We start from the raw sequence: 20,242 nt of genomic DNA on the forward strand, positions 1-20,242 counted from the left end.
TCTGTTTTCTACCATTAAAAACCACAGTTTGGCTAATATTATACTCTTAGCATGACAATACAATCTATATGACATATACAAAAAGGGCCTGAATTCCAACCTCTGTGGGAATGCTTGGCTTTCACATTAAAATTAAAATTAAACTCTAAGGACTTTATCACACAGGGGGAAATTGGGGGTTTAAAAAGACATTTTCCAGGGACAGTCGCACAACCATGGCAAATATTTTCACACATATTGCACCTAGAGAGGACTTATCCCAGGAAGAACCAGGAATGCTCCAGGAACAAATCATTCACAGGATTTCCCTGTGAATGATCTGTTGCTGGAGCATTCCTGGTTCCCCCTGGGATAAATCCTCTCTAACCACAATATCATGTGAAAATATTTGCTGCAATCGTGTGACTGTCCCCAGAAAATGCCTGTTTAAAACTCCCCAATTTTCTCCATGTGATAAACTCCTGTGAAAGGCCATGTAGAAATTCTGCTTTGTTTTGCAGAATTAGAGCTTTATGTCAATAACATGGCCCCTGAATTCTGTTTCAGAACTCCCATTCATTTTAGTGGAATTGTGATTCCAAGATGAATTTGCATTAAGAAATACAATCAAAATACGATCTAACATATTTCAGTCCTGCTGATATCAGTGGAAGAGTTAAGCACATGCCCAAGTGACTTCCTCCAAAATCCATGCAATTCAAAATGCTTAACTCTGGCTAGATGTTCTCCAAAGTTTATTGACAACCTACAAATGCATTTAAATGCAAAAGCATTTTTAAAAATAGCAGACATTATTAATGAAATAAAAATATACATAGCATTTATACCTGGATCAAATCAGCACTTATCTATAACCAGATAAGTGCAGAACATCATGAAGGAATGTAAAGATAGTATTCAGAGATTTCTAAGCATCCATGGGCTCACTGACCAACCCTGGGAGAAACAGAAGAAATCTTACTGCCCTGTTCTGTAAAGGACTTTAAGCTGGAAAGCTAGGAAAAAAATGTGGCTTGTTTACCGCCACAATGCAGCTGTTAAACTCACCACTGCAACATTTAGTACAGTACAGTATAAGATATTGTAATAACAGCTTGCTTTCACAACAAATACTGTATGAATATTGCACATCAATGGATGTGGCTTTTCTTCCAAACAATATGAGAGAATGTTTAACTATAGTCTATGTATATATTATAATACTTTATTTTTCCAGTTACATATAAATTTAAATATTAAATATCCAGTATTAAATCAAGGAAAATTGCACAAATATAGGGTCTGATCCTGTAAGTCTCTCTCTCACACACATACACACACACCAGCACTCACACAGTCCCATACACACATACACACATACATAAAAGCCATTATTTAAATGCAGGGAAGGGAGTCATTCTTATGATTAAGTTTGCAGGACTGAAATGCTCCTGGTTTTAAAAATAGCTCTAAAACTAATATTTCTTTGTTACCTTGGGTCTCTTGAAATAGCTGGTTGAAAGCTAAGCTGGAAAAAAAATGGGGCGCTATTTCAAGTTGGCTTTCAGAGATGGAGAAAGCTATAACCATACATTGCACAGGCAAAGTAGGACAACTACAGTCCAAACCTCTTGTGAAAGAAGTTTGAACAGAAACATTCCTCATTTCTGGAATGGATGACACAAGTTCAAAGGGGTCTTGTACCCCAGCAAGGAAAGCACATGATCTCATCACTGGCTATGGTCAATTTCAGCAAGGGTTATGGCCATTGTGGATAAACAAGACAGTGAACTGAAGCACATATTGCACTACTTACATTACCAGTGCTACTGTAGAGGAAGGACAGGTTGCACAATAAATTGATCAAACCGGGTACAGTTATGATTGTGGCACTCCTCGCAGTTGCTTATATAAAAAAAACAACAAATTGAAGAGTACGTCATAGACAAGTCTCGCGGTCCACACCTTTCCCTGAGTCAGCTTTCTTCTCTTTTCGGCTTTCAGTGCTATGATGGGAGAAAAGAAGAAGAAGTCTTGCTGTTGAACAGCACACAACCCATCCATTTTTGCTTTTACATCTTTAAAGGAAGGGGAGCCATCTGCCAAGCAACATCATTTGCCTTGGCGTTTCATGCTGCAAGGCACAGTCTGGATAAGGCAGAGCGGAAATGCCATTGCTGTGTATGCATGTATGTAATGTATGGCTATGAAGAACATCAGTCTACAGCATCAGTAAAGAGGAAGGCAAAGAACATCATTTTTGAACTATAGTGAAATGCAAAATTAACTGACATATAAATCTGCAAGCATGCAAGCAAAATAATAATAATAAAAGATCACTGCACAGGGTTTAAATGGCAACTATTTGCTTTGCAAATGACAACTGGTCATATTTTTTAATGCTGGCATTTTCAGTTGCACAAACAAGAAGCTGAATAATTGAGTGGTTATGATCTCCATCCTCTCTGCTTTCTATCAAAGGCATTCGTGGACTCACTCACTTAGTCAATTCTCTTAGCCAGACAGCACAGACACTATGGTGAAGATGCACTTCTCACTACCTAGTATCGGCGTAAGATTTGTACATTTCATCATGCTGGGTGTGGGTGTGGGAGCATAGTAAAGTCTTAGGCTGCACCTGCACGAACCACTCTCTTTTCTAGTCATACTTCTTGGTCTTTGCATGTAACCTCTGTTCCTTGTCCCAGCTTTACAGACTCCACCACAAAGTACAACACACAAATTACTTATCAGGGATCCACTTAACAACAGGGTCAAAAGGTAGACCAGGACACTTGCACACAGCCAGGTCAACAAGTCTCCATCCTTCTACTGCTAAAAGGTAGCTGGGCTATTTAGTCAGGCTCTTTTCACACGTCACATGGAAACTTTATTCAGAAGGGTACAATTTCATGTTCCAGTGTAGCATGTGTGAGTGGAGCCAGAAGGCTCCAGGCCAGCCAACAACAGCAGCTTCCAACTCCATCAACATCCTCTGCTGGAAAGGAGCATGCAGATCAAATGAAGAGGGTTGCTATTAGTTGCCCCATCTAAATAATTGCTTCTGATCCTGGTGGGAATTGTGAAGCTCTCCAGATGTTAGACAGCAGCCTCCAGCAGGCCTAACCAGCATGACCAATGGTGAGGAATGCTAGAAATTACAGTCTAACAGTGTCTGAAGAACTGCACAAATTCCAACCAGCTTTAGTCACACAAGTTCATGGCACAGCACCATGGGCAAGGGAGCTTCTTTCCCCTCCTTTTATGTATGTTTGTTTATATGTAAGGGAGTCAGACAGTGGCTCATGCATGATGCAATGGACAGCAGTGTCTCATCCCAAAATGGTGGTGTGGAGGTGCTCCCCTTCACCCAGTCCATGAACTGCCTGTGGATAAAGAGTGTTTTCTTTGCTTATGAATGAAATGGACCATATCACAATTTGTCAGTTGGCTGGTTGCAATGGCAGACTGACTTCCTTGCTGTCAGGGGATTGTGCACATAGATGGCCATAGGGTGGCTGGAGTAGAAGGAAGGTGGAAAAGTCAACAACTCCCAGTCATCATGGCCAGTGACCAGAATGGCCAGGTGATTTTGAGAGTTTGGTCTTAAGTAAAACTTTGAGCCTTTGGTTCTTCTTGTGATCTGTATCAAGATAACTCAGGAAGCATTAAAGGCACAGTGTATTGTTAATGAAGAACTTCCTTTTCCTGGAAATGAGATACAGACTTCCTGGAGCATACAGTACTCTAGGACAGGGCTACTCAAAGTGTAGTCTGTGAACTATTGGCTACTAATCTACAGAGAGTTTCCAGGAAAGAAGGAAATAGTTACAGTCAGTGACCATAAATATGGCAAATATCTCTGGCACATTGGGAAATAAACCCTGTTAGTCACTCACATCAGATAGCTTAAGAAGTACTGTTCTAAGAAATCCCATTGGGCCATATATATATATATTGATTTTTATAAACAATACATTTTTAATAATTTTGTGCATGAAACAAAATATGTGCACACTGAATCATCAGAAAGCAAAGGTGTCACTAATTCAGCCACTCATGAAAAAAAGTTTTGCTTTTCAGAATATTTCAGATTTTGGAATTCTGGATAAAGGATACTCGAACCTGTATATACAATGAAGCCTTAGTCAGCGGAAAATTGCAGAATATCAACACAAAGGCCCCTACCTTTTTCTACTTATTTGGTTTTTAATTTGGTCTACAGACCTAACCGTAAGAATTTAAGGACACTAGGCAAAGATTCTTACTAGTGTAAGAAAGGAGTGATATGATAAACCTTTCTATCATGAAATTATGCTGTTTCCATAGAAGAGGAACATTTTAATGCTTTTCTAAAAGTTTTACTATTATGGTTTGGTTTGATGTTCTCTTGCAAGAATATCTAGTCTTGTATGTACATGCAATTAGCTGGATCTTGACTCAGTCACACTTATAGTAGAACCTCTGAAATGATTGGGAAACTCCCTAAGGGAAGCTTGTGTGGCCCTTTCCCTGTGGTTCTTTTACCAGCAGGTAGGGACCTTTATATTCAGGTAGTACTTGGCAACCAATTGGCTGCTGAGGAAGGGGATTTTTAAAAAAATGAATGACTGCTATGTTTTTTTTCTTATTTTTTTATTGGTATGTTTTAAATTGTGTTTCAGTGTAACTGTGTTTTAAACATCTGAACTCCATTTTACGTTTCATTTGTTCCTTCTATTCAATTTTATGGTGAGCTATCCTGAGTTCTATTTTTGATAGGAAGATAGGCTATAAATTCAATAACTATAGGATATGAATCCAATAACTAATCTAACAACTTATTGTACAGACACTGTGGACTGCTAAAAAGAAAAATAAATGGGTCCTAGAGCACATCAAGCTTTAAATCTCCCTAAAAGCCAAGATGACTAAAGTGAGACTGTCACACTTTGGCTGTATCATGAGAAGGCACGACTCACTAGAAAATACAGTAACGAAAAGGAGCCTTGGTGGTGCAGTGATTAAATGCCAGTACTGCAGTGCTCACAGCAACAAGGATGTGAGTTTGATCCTGCAGGGCTCCAGGGTCCACTCAGCCTTTCATAGGTTGGTAAAATGAGTGCTCAGCTTGTTGGGGGCAATTGGCTTACACACTGTAAACTGCTTAAGGAGTGGTAGTTCACTGATAAGCAGTATAGAAATTACTTACTATTGCTATTGATAAGGTAAAGGCAGTAGAAAAAGAGGAAAACTGCATTCCAGATGAATAGGCTTATAATGAAAGGGTGACTTGGAGGTCTCTCATTAAAGAGGTTGCTGTAAGCTGAAGTCAACTTGATGACAGTTAACCAAACAAAGTAATAATATGTAGTGAGATCTTGTAGCACCTTTGAGAAGTTCGCAGCATGAGCTTTCGTAGACTTCAGTCTACTTCCTCATATGCATTTCGTAGACTGAAGTCTACAAAAGCTCATGCTACCAACTTCTTTCTTTCAGTCCATGGTCCATGCCTTAGTGATCTCACGACTTGATTACTGTAACATCCTTCTGGCAGGGCTTCCTCTTTCTCACCTCCGTCCTTTAATTTCTGTCCAGCATTCAGCTGCATGCATTATCACATTCGCTCACCGCTCTGACCACATCTCTCCTTTGCTGGCATCCCTTCACTGGCTCCCCCTCCCTTTCTGCATTCAGTATAAGCTCTTGCTGTCCACATTTAAAGCCCTCCATGGGCTGGCCCCTCCTAACTTATCAGACCTTCTTTCTCCTCACCTTCCCACTAGGGCCCTCCGTTCTGGTAGTCAAGGTCTACTGTCCCAGCCCAGGATTTCCTCTGCCCCATCTCGGATTCGGCCCTTTTCATTTGCTGCCCCTCACTCCTGGAACCTTCTTTTCCCCCGAACAAGAGCCATCACTTCTTTAACCAGCTTCAAAACGGAGTTGAAGACCGTCCTGTTCAGAGAAGTGTTCCCAGGCCTTGCATAATTGTCGCTTGCCTCCCTGGATGAAGATTAACCATCCATTATGAAGCCAAGCCCTCCCTCCAGTCCATCTGCCTTAGTCCAGGCCTTGGCGGTAGAGAGGAACTGCTGGACCTCATCCGCTTCCCCACCACTACTCCCTTCTCCTTTTGTGTGGTGTCTTTTTAGATTGTAAGCCTGAGGGCAGGGAACCGTCTAATTAAAAAGACTGTATGTACAGCACTGTGTAAATTTACAGTGCTTTATAAATAAAGGTTAATAATAAATAATAATAAGTTAGTATCAAAGGTTCTACTAGATCTCTCCACATACTGATTCTACAGACTAATATGGCTATTTCTTTGATTTAAACAAAGTAATAATTTATTAAAGTCCTGTTATTTCAGTGGGCCTACTGTATGGATCCAACCTATTACATTCTTCCTGTCTATAATCCATTCATATGTAGGGATGTGGCAAAATGGTCAAGGTCTTTTGTTAAGATCAGATGGAGCTGTTATCCTTCTGCTGCTATGTTGAGCATTAGGCATGAGCCACTGTCTAGTTTACTGCCAGGCGCAGCAAAGGAAAATGGGCACCAAAGCTGGCCTCTCTCAATTCACTCTGTTCAGTTTAGTGCAGCCTCTAACAGGGAGGCAATCATCTAAAGAATGCTGCTGCCCAGAAGGTCATCCTTGCTTTTATATCACCAGCCCTGCAGGTACTTTCATACAACTAAGCAAACAATAGTTGTTGCTGCACTCTTAATGCACAGGTTATTATATAACATGAATAGGGAGCAATTTTCCTGTTACATTTCTCAGGTTCCTACAGCAATCTCCCTTTCCCGATCTAAAAGGGGGGAGAAGCATAATCCTGAGTGCTCAGCAGTAATTCCTTTTCCTTTGCCAAGGCTTTGATTCAAATTCCACTGCCTAGCTTCTCCTCTCCCTAGTGGGGCAGACTGTTCTATTGTTGTTGTTACTAAACACATGCTGTGCAGCCCCCATGTTAAGTACAGGGTGTCTGAAAATTATCTTTACAATTTAAATTCTATATATAGCATTGAATTCTATATAAAACTTAAATTTTCTAGATAGAAAGATAATTTTCTGACACCTTGTACAAAAGCCTGGATCTTCTTTGTACCTTTGTTGTTGTTGTATGCCTTCAAGTCAACTTATGGTGAGCGTATAATGGAATTTTCTGGGACTGAGAGTGTGCCCAAGGTCACCCAGTGGGTTTTCATGGCCGAGTGGGAATTCAAACCTTGGTCTCCAGAGTCCTAGTCCACCACTCAAACCACCCCACATGACCCATGTCAGGGAATCAAGTGCTCAGCAACATTTGGGAAAACCCCATATTGGGAAAAGTTGTCTTCCATTCACAAAAAAGCAGGAGACTACCATGCCACGCATCCTATATTGTTGGCAGGGTCATTGCTTGGCCTGGATCCATGAAGCCCTGCACTAAATATGGCATATATATATATATATATATATATATATATATATATATATATATTTATTCTTACAGGGATACTGTAGATATATATTTGCATGTATACATTTTATAATGATATAAGTCCTAAGAGCTTGGACACCAACTGCTCTAAGAATCACCTTCACATAATACATATATACACATACATACACCCCCGAGCTGCAGGTAAAAACTTGGACCGTGCTTCTCTGCCTGAACTGATCCTCTTGTTTATGCTGCTCAGGGAGAGGAAAAACACTGCAGAAGCAACATGCCATTTTGGGGGGACAAAATGCCAGGAGACAAGAGGAGTCCCTTCACACAGTTCAGTCACTGAATTCAGATTACAGTGGATAATTTTTCCAGTATATTGGATATCTGGAAGAGATTGTTACAGTTTACATTTGAGGTGAGCAACAACATTGAGTAGATGAATGTGTTTGTTTGTTGATAATAGAAAAACCAATGCAAGCAGCTCTCCCAATGTGCTTTTCATGCCATTATTGTAAATTTTGTCTCCCCAAAATTTACACACAGTTAAGTCAGCTAAGTTTTCCAAAAGACACCATTCAGTAGCAAACAAGGGAGAGATCTGGGAAGAGGGTCTTACCTTTGGGGAATCAGCTTCGAGAGAGATTAGGAAGGGGAGCTTAGGGTAAAAATGTGAATAGTAAAACAATTAAGTAGAAAATCATGTCAATTCAAAATGAAGGGCATCTGGAGGAAATCAGCAGTTAAACACGATTGCATATATGCTTGATTAAAGGTAGTAAATATAGATGTCACAAGAAAAGTGGGTGTCTACTTTTATAGTTTCCCAGTTATCCTAAGATGCAACTTGACCCCATCTAGACACAATAGTCTGCACAGAGGAGAAATGGGATAAGGACTCACTAGCATGCTCTTCTCCCCTTCACTCAACACACATTGCAACACCTACACCTTCAGCATTTCCTACCCAGCCATCCTTCCTGATCCAGACTCAAGCTACTTGGAGCCCATATTCTCATAGGGAAAGGAGAGCCAACCTTTGGTTAGTTCTAGGCCAGTCTTTCTGTGGTTTAGTGCTTGTGTGGTTCTCTTAAATCAATAGTGGAAAACTAGTGCCCCTTCAGATGTTGCTGAAATATATCCTATCTGTCCAGTGGACACACTGGAAGCTGATGGAAGCAACAGTCTAACACCTAAAAAGCCACAGATCCCCTACTCTTGCTTTAAGTAATATTTCTGGCTACACTTACCAAGCCTTTATTCTGAAGAAATGGAAACATGGTAATTTATTTTATTATAACTGAGAGATCAGCTGCCCTTGGTCTCAATTGTTACCCTGGACTATTTCCATACCAGTGGCTCACTCTACAAACTAGAATAGAGGGAAATGTCTTCACAGTTGCTTTCTCCCCCTCTTCCCTCCCCTTCCTTTTCCATTCTGTCTTTTAGACTGTAAGATTGAAGGCAGTAGTCTGGATTCAACTGTTGTTGTGTTTTTTTTTTAAAAAAAAACTTCCTTTGTAAGCTACTCTGGGAGATTCTTTGGTTGAAGAGTAAGGTAAAATCCTTTCATGAACATGAGCTGAGCATATTAACTCAACCAAATAGAAGAGAACAGATGAGGGATACTTTTGTGCTGAGAGGAAGGCATAACTCAACCCTTACCTCAAATAAGCATTCTGAGTCCCTGTGGTTTCCCTGCCTTGCTCAGCTTTTGAAAGGGTGCAATGACAGCAGTGATTCATCAGACCCACCAGGATGAATGATGGAGGGAGTGCTACTGTCTGACAACTTGAGAAAAACATATACAGACAACCCAAATCCTATAGTATCATTAGTGGCAAGGCTTTGTGTACTAGCAATAAGAAGAGCAGAATTGATAAAGCACCCCACATAGGAGATGTTGTGTCATCATCAAGTTAAAAAGAGCAATCCCTGACCACAAACATAGAATCTGGAGGCAATCACAGCATTAGAACAGGGTTAAGGACAGAATGAATAATTTATCTGAAAAATGTAGAGTTCTCCTTCTGCAATTTTAAAAAGAGGGTGGGGAGGAGACAGAGGTAAGGATTTCTTTTGTATCCCACCAACTTCTGAAGTTGCTTCCATATAGAGATTTCTACCAGTTATGGGCATAAACCACCACAGATAGTTTGTTCCGGTTCTTACTCTAAATTCCCATGATGATCCTTGCTAGTCCAAATAGACTAGCAGATCAGTTTGGAGGACACACTGGCTGTGATTAAAAACAACAACAGCAACCCAACAAAACCATGCCAGCTAGTATACAAACACTTTGGAAAATGGGGAGGACTGATGGAAAAGAAAGTATGTGCATGGCAATTGAGAAAAAATCATTTGTTTGGCCTACAGCCCCCAGAATACATCAGTCAACTTGGCCAGTGGTCATAATTGCTAGGGGATTCTGGCTGCTGTGACCGCCCCCTACAAAAAAACAAACAAACACAATGTTTCTGAGCTTTCAAACTGCTTGAGCTCCTTATAGTTTATAGCATCACAAAGGAAGGAAAGTCTGAGCAGCAGGGACCCTGAATAGGAGCACACTTACAAAAAGATGGGAATATACAGTGAAACCTTTCCACCATAGACCCCACTTGTGCAGCCTAAATGGATACTACTATAATATCCACAGTTCCTTTCCCTACTGTTTTCAGAACTCAGGTTGGCATTGTTGGAGGCAAAGAAAGAGGATTTCATACTGATGAGGCTGGTATGAAGATTCAAAAGGTTCACCTGATGCAGCAGCTGAGTTTGTGCATTTGTGAGAAAAGTGAGTCTATGATAAAATGAGGCTGCTGTGTTATCATGCTAACCTGAGTTTAAATACCGAACATTTACTAGTAGGGTGACATTTTTATTTATCTTTAGCTGCTTTGACAGCAGCTTTCTTTCAAGGATGTGGTATAAGTAGAAAAATTTTAAAAACCTTTTAGAAGGAAAGCTGGACTCCTTATCCTTGGCATTCTCTGATATCAACAGTGTCTTCCACACAGCTGTTTTTGACATTTCATCAGAAATATTTATTACAGATGGGTCATCTCTAGAATAAAATAAGAACACAAACAAATACAACAAAATATTGTTATCTACATTCTGGTGAGATCAATGAACTGAAAGAAGTCCACAGATGTCAATACCAGGGAAGGCTATCAGAAGCAGGCTAATAGCTTTGAGAGGCAGACTTTAACTGCAGAAATAATATAGGGAGAGGTTTTAAAGACAGCATCTCCCCTAGTCATTAGCTTATATTTTATATGGTATATGGGTGTATGTTGTGTTTTTATTTTTTCTTTGTATTGGATGTTGTGTTTTGAATATATATATATATATATATATATATATATATATATATATATAATGAATGAAGATATTGTTTGGAAAAAATAAAAAAAAAGACAGCATCCCCAAGTTACCTGTTTCAAACCAGCCTAATTCAATAAATCGTGTGATTTTTATTTTTAAAATTCTTTTTAAAAAGTTGGGAGAACCAATCACAATTATATTATATCAGTTCTATGCAGAGTTTGGAAACAATGTCTTTCAGGACTACATGCTGACTGGGGGATTCTGGGAGTTGTAATTCCACAAAGTAACTTTTCTAAGTCCTGATTACATCACACTAGTTTTAGCCATAACATACCAAGGAGATGAGTGGAAGTCATTTTAATTTTTGAAAAGCAGTATAGATTTAAAAGGTTTACCTGTAGTGTCCTTCAAGTGGTAACTGCACTGTCGCTTCCTCTTCCATTGCTAACATACTTTGCTCCTCCTAGGATAAAAGCACAGAAGGGTAAGCAAACTTGTTCTTGCTTGCAGTTGTTTCCATATTGGAAACAGAACAAAACAAAATAAAACAAGGGCATCATTTATTTTCTTCTCTCTCCCAAATAGTCCACTATAGTCGAAGGCTTTCATGGCTGGCATCCATAGTTTTTGTGGGTTTTTGGGCTATGTGGCCATGTTCTAGTTCCTGATGTTTCACCAGCATCTGTGGCTGGCATCGTCAGAGAATGCTGGTATGGCAGTGTGAGGGGGATATATATATATATATATATATATATATATATATATACATACATACCTCCTATGTGACCCTGGGTTGGAAGGAGTGATTTCCATGTTTCCATGTTAATCTGTGTATTGTTCTGTTCTTGATGGCAAGGCCTCAGGGTGGGGGATATGCAAAGAGGATTTGTGTGTTTAATTAGAGATCCGTTGTCTGCTGGGGAAACCCTTAACCCTGGGTGGTTTTCATTTGCATTTGTTGGCTCTAGATTTTAGTATTTTTCAGGACTGGTAGCCAAATGTTGCTAACTTTTAAAATTAGCAAAGTGGAAACTCTTAAAGTTAGCAAAGTTTGGCTACCAATCCTGAAAAACACTAAACTCAAGAACCAGCAAATGCAAATAAAAACCATCCAGGATCAGGGGGTTTTGCAGCAGATAATGGATCACTAATTAAACAGACACAAATCCTTTTTGCATATCCTCCCACCCTGAGGCCTTGCCGTTCAATAACAGAACAATACACAGATTAACATGGAAATCACTCCTCCGAACCCAGGGTCACACAGTATACTATATATACACACACACCCCACCATGCCAGCATTCTCTGAAAATGCCAGCCACAGATGCTGGCGAAACATCAGGAACAAATTCTTCTAGAACATGGCCACATAGCCTGAAAAACCCACAAAAAATATGTTTACTGTAGGTTGAAAAAAAAAAACACAAACAACATGTCATCTCAAAGACAGTTGCTTTTAACAATTCCTTTTTAAGTGAACTATCAAGCATCAAAAATGAGAAAACAAGTTTTAAAAGATAATTCTTCAAAGGAAGTTTATCCAGGAGAGCAATGTGGATGTCATTATCCAGCACTCCAACTTCCAGTGCTCCAGAAACACTTTGGTTGGGGGGGGGGGGTGCTGTCAGGCTGTTTAGGTAGTGTTGGGGGTGGCATCCTTAAGCATAACTATGGAGACAAAGCCCTATTATCATAGTTACACTGACAGTGCAGGATTGTGGCCATTGTTTCTAGATAGCCACATTTTTGGGGCCAAGATTGCTGTTTTCTACAGAAAAAATAAAAACCTCTTACTAAAAGAATGCACAATAAATATACAGTATTGCACAAAACTGAGCAATCTTGCACAAAAATGTTTGTTTGCAAGATTGTTTTTGTAAAAGATTCCATTTAGGTGCAAGAGTTTTTGCACAATGTTTTTTTGCTCAGAGAACAGGAATCTTGCACACACAAAATACCATGCATTTGTTTAGAAGTAGTGCTTTTCACACAAAACCCCACAGTTTTCATGTAATCTCCCCCCTCCTCCCCCCCCCCGGCCATATATTTTTGTGCATAATATTTTCCCCTTATAACTGAGAATGTGTGAATACTGAGCAAGAACTGCACAGAAAATTCACAGCAGGAAGAAAACTGTGGAAAGTATGCATCTTCACTTGCAAGGACAAAATACTGAAATGTTTGCATGCCTAATGCACATAGAAATACATCCCAGTTCACTCACTGCAGGGCCACCTGCCTTTTAAAAAAACGTATCAGGGGCATTTGCTTTCTTAATTTGTAAAGTTGCTATTTAAAACAGTACTGACATTTTAAAAATCAATCCAAACGAACAACTGGGTGATCCAGATTCATGCAGGGGAGATACAGTACTTGTACACAACTGCAGAGCACTACCAGCTCTCACATACTAGGAAAGGGTGCGAGGATAGCCTCACGAGCTCTTCTCACTCAAGCAAGAATCACTGCAAACAGCCACTGGCAGGTAATAACTACTGACACTATGGAGCTTATCACACTCCTTACCTTCCGCTCTGCTCTTATCGCCCCAATGTTACCGATCTGCGATAGGAGCCTACTGGTGGGATCGCGGATGGCACTTTTAAAGGGGAACGCTTCTCTTTTCATCATGGAAGCATTCTCATAATTGTTAGGAAAAGGGCCCTTTTTAAATAACAGATCAAATCATTATTTAAAAAGGGCCCCTTTTCTAACAATTACGATAATGCTTCCATGACGAAAACAGAAGCGTCCCCCTTTAAAAGCGCCATCCGCGATCCCACCAGGAGGCTCCCGTCGCAGATCGGTGATGTTGGGGTGATGAGAGCAGAGAGTAAGGAGTGTAATAAACTCCTATGATGAAGCTGATTTGTGTGAAACCAGGCCTTCAAAATGCCAGGGTGGATACAGACTTGTGAGATCAACGTAGGCCTCCTTGGATTCAACAGAACAAGCTGATCTTAACTTCCATTATATCACTGATCTCATTCAGTTCTCTTGTGAAATAGAGTCCTGAGGAAATACACAATGTGCAATTAAATAGTGACTGGACAACAAAGGGTCACTGTCAGCCATTATGACAAGGCATTTTCACCAGTGCTGAGTCATGGGAAGTGATAAACAAAATATCTATGTATGGCCAATATAAAGTTGGAAAGAACAGGAGCAAAATCTGGGACTGTCTGGTCTTTTTAATCAGTCTGGATGCGCCTTTAGACCAGGTCTAATGCATTATGCTGAGAGATGTCTGCTGACCTTTCCAAAGAAATTCCATTGTCAGGTAGTGTGGCTGTAGAAGCTCAAATTTACATTAGGAATTAACATGGACCATTGCAAGAATTAAATGTTGTTTCTTGCCTTGATGTTTCAGGCTCATCACAGCTGGGACATTTTTTTTTTCATATATTGAAAAGCATGTCACAGAATGAGAATCTGGATCCAGTCAAATCAGCTTTCTAAAAATATCTTCTCACCTCCGTTTCTATTTGTACGTAGAACCCATTTCTATTTTTAAAGCCAGAATAATTATGCCTTTCTAATTACATCCCGGGGACTCTGTCACCATTTTTATTCCTAGTTAATTTTGTCATTTCCAAGCTTCACAGATTCCCAGATTTTTGACAACTGAGCTGCTTTAATAATAGCCTTAAATATTTTGCAATGACATTTTTAAAAATATCCTCAAAAAGACAAAATGAAAAAAAATCAAACTAGATGGGAAAGGAATATATCATTCTAGTTTTGCTTTCTGTCATTTTCAGGTCTAGAAAGAACCACACACAGACATAAATGATATATGAAAATAAAAACAGGCCAAAAAACAATGGATTTTTATGACAGTTACAAAGGATAAAAAGGTCTTATTTTTATTTCTTTGCACTATGAGAGAAGGTATCAGTGAGAGAGTCATATCTAAGCTGGGCATGGACTGCATAACTGCAACAATTTCCTTGGGGAAAAGGTGAATGGGAAACAGAAAACAGGCAACTCATATGTGCTCTCTATGGAAGAGCTTGGAAAAGAGCCTGAAACCCCAGCTGGCATGGTTACTAGCTATTCTGGCTAGGGAATGATGGATATGAAGTGTTCTAAACTAACATTTTCAAGCTTTTCCTACTCAATGCACAAGAAGTTACCAGAGTCACCAACAACTTCATCCCTCCAAGTAGGTGATTAACTATGGATGGATTGGGCCTTTAATGGGTTAAATAGCATTCTGGCTGGAACCCTCCCCATGGTTTATGCCAAGGTAATACTCCATTACACAAGCATGAGGCACATTTTTGTGGCAGCAGGAAAATGGAAGAGAAAGCTATCTCAAAAGTCAGCAGCTCAGAAGCGAGCAGGGCAGCTTTCTCTCTTGACAGAAATGACTTCCTATGCCATCCTCTCCTATGCCAGGGCATCTGTGGTCATTTTACCCCTGCTGCTTATGCTGATGCTGCCGTTTAGATTGGCACAATTACATCAGCCACAAGGAGTACAGCCTCAGATCAGACCCCTAATCCAGCTCTCCTTGCTCCAAATGGAGAAAAACACACCATTCACATGAAAAATTGATCAAAAGATTAAGAAAGTAAGTTTCTTCTCACTGTGAGATAGTCTTCATAAAGGGCATTTTTCTAAGACTTTTGAAGCTTTCCATACCTTGTGCAATCTCATGGAATCATCGCTCTCTCTACCATCAATGAATCATCTCAAGGGGGGTGGATTTCCTATGAACGGAAACTTTGTGTTCATAGGAAATCCACTCCCCTTGAGACAATTCAGGGATGATAGAGGGAACGACGATTCCATGACGATTGAGGAAGTGTACCAGGCATTCAGACACGTGCACTTCCTCCACGTTTAAGGGATGTTTTTGGGACATTTTACCAGAGATTACACTAGGTATGGAAATCTTCCATGTAGTTTGGGATTTATTCTGTGCAAAATTTGCATATGTTTGTTTTGTGCAGAAAACATCATATAGGCAGCCTTCCATATCCATTGATTATTTATCCACAGATTAACGCATCCACAGCTTGAAAATATTTTTTTAAAAAATAAACTCCAAAAAACAAGTTACACAGACATACAAACCTAAAAGGCAAAGCTGAGATTCCTACTGGAGTTTTTTTTTCCACACAGAAAAGCCCAGGATAGCAATTCTATAAGGGAATGAAGGATGCCTACCTCTTTTTCAGCATCTTCAAGTTTTTTCTTCTTGCTCTCTGGCATCAAATCATCCAGCCAGCTCAGCTCCCGTTTGGTAAAAAATAAGTCCATGAGTTTTCTAACGAACACCAATGCCAAGACCTGGTCAGAACATTTATCACATGTTAAGATAGCACCAACAGATACACAAATTCCACAGACCTGCTCCAGCAATCATTTTGACAAATGCATCCCATTCATGTACCACCAATGAACACAAATTGAATAAATAAAATAATGTTTCCACTGTATTTTAAACTGTTTTGAATTTGCTTTTATCAGTAATGCTATTTAATTTGTGAAATCTAAGCTGGCATCCATAGTTTTTTGTGGGGTTTTCAGGCTATGAGGCCATGTTCTAGAAGAGTTTATTCCTGTTTTTTTTTATTTTTATTTTATTATTATTCAAAATTATCCAAACCACCTCCTGGAATGGGCACTCAGGAGCTGCCCTTGGAGCTTCTTTCCTTCCAGGTCCCTTCCTTCCAGCCAAGGGAGGGCCAAGCCTGACACCTGGATGGAAGGGAGCTCTGAGGGCAGTGCTCTGGAGTGCCCATTCCTGGAGGGGGCTCTGGGGCCTGGCTGGGTGAGCAGGGGAGCCTCAGCAGGTCTGGAGCCAAAATGGACTGTGAGGTCATCCAGCCAGGCCCCAGAGCACCCTCCAGGAATGGGGACTCCAGACTGCTGCCCTCAGAGCTTCCTTCCAGCCAGGTCCCTTCCTTCCAGCAAGAGAGGCCCTGGATGGAATTATAGTGCATTTATTTCATTTTTCATTTCACTATGTGACATTTAGCTAAAATTCTAGCTGCAAACCAATTTTGAAAATTACAAATACACTAAAAACATTTTTAATGCTCTTTACATATCCCAGGGACTTGACTCTTCCTATCTCTGTTTTCTAGCAATGTAACATTATCTAATAATAGGGTTCTCACTCAACCAACCATCCAATTTTGCTTTGAGGAAGAATGTGACTGCTACAGAAATCAAATCCATACCATCATAGGGAACACAATGGCAGCTCTTGAAGCTTTGATCACCCACAGCAGCACCAGACAGCTCAGTTGGATTACTGTGAAGAGATGGACTTTTCTGAGAGGAACGTGCCTCAGGTAGATGAAGTCTGGCTGATGTTTGGCAGGCATCCAGAATAACTTGATTCTGTCAAAAAGCTTGGCAAAGGGTAAAGCACACTTTAAATTTCTGCAGCACCGACATGACCTAGAGCATAGGTGGTGAATCTGATGGGCCTGACAGTCAGATGTGGGGTTGACAGCCAGGACATGTGCCCTATTTATGTAGACACACATCCACACACCACATTCTAATCCAGATCCCTGGGAGGAAGGAAAGGCCTTAAAACTTGCCATCCATCCAGTAATCACCCTGGGAAAGAAGGCATAATAGGTGACTCACCTAATGTATGCTCTTTCCCCATACGCTTGGTTATGCTGGAAAACTAGGCCTAAGGAATTGGTTTGGATGGGGAACAAACTAAACAAAGTACCTTTCTTTGCATGCTCTCACTAGAGCTAGTGGCAGCATCATGCAGGAGGTGATGGTGTGAGCAGGTATCTACAACCGCCCACAGATGTGGACCCCATAGGTCACATTTGTTTGCAGGTTGCCACCCCACCCCCCACATATATACAAGAGTTCTCCAAATGAAACATTTAAAACGGGGTCATACAGCTTTCCAGATGTTGTTGAACTGCAAATGCAAACAGCCTTGAGTACCACAGCTAATGGTGAAAAGTGATTGGAAGTGCAATGCAACCTTCAGAGGGGTGCATAATTCCCACCTTTGTTTAAAAAGAATGATGGTAACCTTAATCTCAAAATGGTACTCAAAAGACAAATAGTGGCCATTTACAGTGGCTGCCATGGGCCACAACTTTAAGGAGGCTGCCATGATTTCATCTTTCCAGTACAAAAAGCATTTTTGTTGTTACAAATAAGTGTTTACATCAGGCAGTGGATCTTATGATACCATCAGACCATGAAGAAATGAAGGGAGAGAAGGAAAAAGAGGGAAAACAAGATGATCTGTATTTAATCCATCTATACATGTGATGTGCAGTTATGTTTCAGTTTTGCATTAAAATGTTTAAAAATATGACTATAGTTTCTTTAAACATAATACACATAACTTTAAAACAGGGATACGGATCAGTTAGTCCTGCAAGTCCCAGCAGCCCTAACCAATATAGCCAGTGATGAGGAATGCTGGGTATTTTAGTCTAACAACATTTGGAGGGCCACATGATTCCAACTATGAAGTCAAAACCATAGACTGGCAAGATTTTAGGTAAGTGTGTCCCAAGTCAAATCTAAAGCAGCTCAGCCTTACTCAACATGACACTTCAGTTACAATGAAAACAAATCTCATCATCCAAACCATTATGTTAATTGGGCTAATTTGAGATGGTGCCATTTAGAGCCCAACTTTTCTAGAAGGTTCCAGAAGTCTAGGGAAAGCTGTAATAATCTGTGCTACAGAACAGAGCTGCATAATGTCTTACAGTGGTTTGGCCTGTAGACTGATAAGCAGATGGGGTAGGGTTCTGAAGAAGAGGCAGGACACAGGGAATATTATAGATGTGCCTTACCATCTCACTGCAGATTATGAGCCCTGCTTCTCCTATCTAGTACTGTCTAGATGTGGGATGGAAAGAATACTCATTGTTATTATTCACTCTGAGGTCAAAAAATGGGTTTCCTGAAAGTCCAGAAACCTGGCCAGGAGGAATAATAGAGTAGTGAAAATCGTGTGCAAATTTCCCCAAATATTCAAATTTTCTAATGCTGTGGAGGAACTATTTTGTATAGAAAAACACATTTTTTTGCAGCAAAACATGCCACAGGTTTCTGTGACAGTGACTGTTACTTGCACAAACCCCCACTCTGCACAGAAAACAGGTTTTTATGCACAAAAATGTGTTTTCCTATGCAGCATAATTCTTCTCCAACACTTCAAAATGTTTGAATAATGGGAGAATACTGCAGAGGAATATTTGTTTTCTCTCACTATGAGAAGAAAACTACCATAATTTCAGGTACTGATGAGTTTTGCCTGCAGTATTCATACTGAAGGGTTCTTTTCCATAATTAAAATACAGTCAAACCTCGCCTTACGTGGGGGATCCATTCCGGACACACACCCCGGTGTAAGGCGAATTCTGCCTATGCTTGAGCCCCATTCAAGTGAATGGGGCTCGTGTGTGCAGCAATGGGCGCACGCCACGGGCGTGCACCCCATTCATCCGGATGGGACGTGCTGCCCCTTGCGCCCTGCACACTCCCGAGCAGCTTGAGCATATAAGCTCAAAGCCGCATATAATGCGGCCGCACTGTAATTGATTCATTTAATCTTTATCTCACATTTTTTAAAATTTCTGTGTAAAACTTCATAGTGTAGAGTCACAACCATCAATAAGGTGAAAGGGGCTACAAGAACCACAGAGGAAGAAATATTCTACATACAATACTTTACCTGAATTCCTTTTAGGGAAGAGGCACCCATATACAGAAATACACCGTAAAGTACTGGCATGGGAATAAACTGCAAAGAAGAGGAAAAAGAACAAACTGGTTATCAGTTCATGAATAATCATAAAAAGGAGATATACATTTGGCAAAACATATGAAATTAACAGGAGTGCAGACTAGGCATATAGGAAAGCATGCTGTATTATTTCTTCATGCTCTATTTCACCCCAAATCTGTAGTTACTGTGTTATGTCCTGATATTTTGTTGTTGTGTGCCTTCAAGTCATTTCCAGTGCATTTCCATGGCGAAGAGAAGAACTGAACCCTGGTCTCTGGAGTCACAGTCTAATGCTCAAACCACTACACCATGCTGACTATCATGTTCTTATATAGATAGTGACTTTCATTTTTACTTTTTGAATGCCTTAATGCTGTTTTAAATTGTGGTGTTTTTGAAAACCTTTTTACCATCCAATTTTAGCCATACTTTGTTTTAATCAAAGGTGTAAGCTACTTTGGATCCCATAGCAAGAGAAAGGTGGGATACAAATTAAACAAACAAACAGCCCAGTTTTCCCAAAATAGGCATTTATGCCCTTCTGCTAAACTCAGTGCAGCTTCAAGCCCAGACCATCACAACACCAACCATTTTGCACTACAATTCCCCAAATCCCCCAACCATCTTGGCAACTGGAAACTGTAGGCCAGAGTTTTCCAAACACTGGTTCTACAACAGTATGGTCACATATGTGTAGGTCAATGTCACAAGCATGCATCTCTGGATTGTGAGATGAACCTAATACCAACAGTAGAGTGGAATAGATAACTGA

General features: G+C 40.2%; 1 protein-coding gene across 7 annotated transcripts in view; it reads right to left on the reverse strand.

Annotated features, from left to right (window-relative positions):
- Positions 1 to 395: 395 nt before the first annotated feature.
- SLC4A10 (solute carrier family 4 member 10) overlaps positions 396 to 20,242 on the reverse strand; it is a 202,862-nt gene continuing 183,015 nt past the window's right edge. For 6 of the 7 annotated variants that reach the window (XM_089519890.1, XM_089519886.1, XM_089519891.1 and 3 more), the window contains 6 exons: positions 19,417 to 19,485; positions 16,922 to 17,095; positions 15,903 to 16,025; positions 11,120 to 11,187; positions 10,345 to 10,458; positions 396 to 1,985 (listed from right to left, as the gene is read on the reverse strand). In XM_089519890.1, coding sequence (XP_089376016.1) covers positions 1,919 to 1,985; positions 10,345 to 10,458; positions 11,120 to 11,187; positions 15,903 to 16,025; positions 16,922 to 17,095; positions 19,417 to 19,485 — 615 coding nt within the window. In that variant the 3' untranslated portion in view covers positions 396 to 1,918. Of the gene's footprint in view, positions 1,986 to 8,013; positions 8,053 to 10,344; positions 10,459 to 11,119; positions 11,188 to 15,902; positions 16,026 to 16,921; positions 17,096 to 19,416; positions 19,486 to 20,242 lie in introns of all 7 variants that reach the window. The other variant, XM_089519888.1, reaches the window with a different exon arrangement.

The sequence above is a fragment of the Sceloporus occidentalis genome, unplaced genomic scaffold (assembly GCF_023333645.1).
Source record: "Sceloporus occidentalis isolate IW3139 unplaced genomic scaffold, rSceOcc1.0.p SCAF_4, whole genome shotgun sequence".
In the NCBI taxonomy this organism is placed as follows: Eukaryota; Metazoa; Chordata; class Lepidosauria; order Squamata; family Phrynosomatidae; genus Sceloporus; species Sceloporus occidentalis.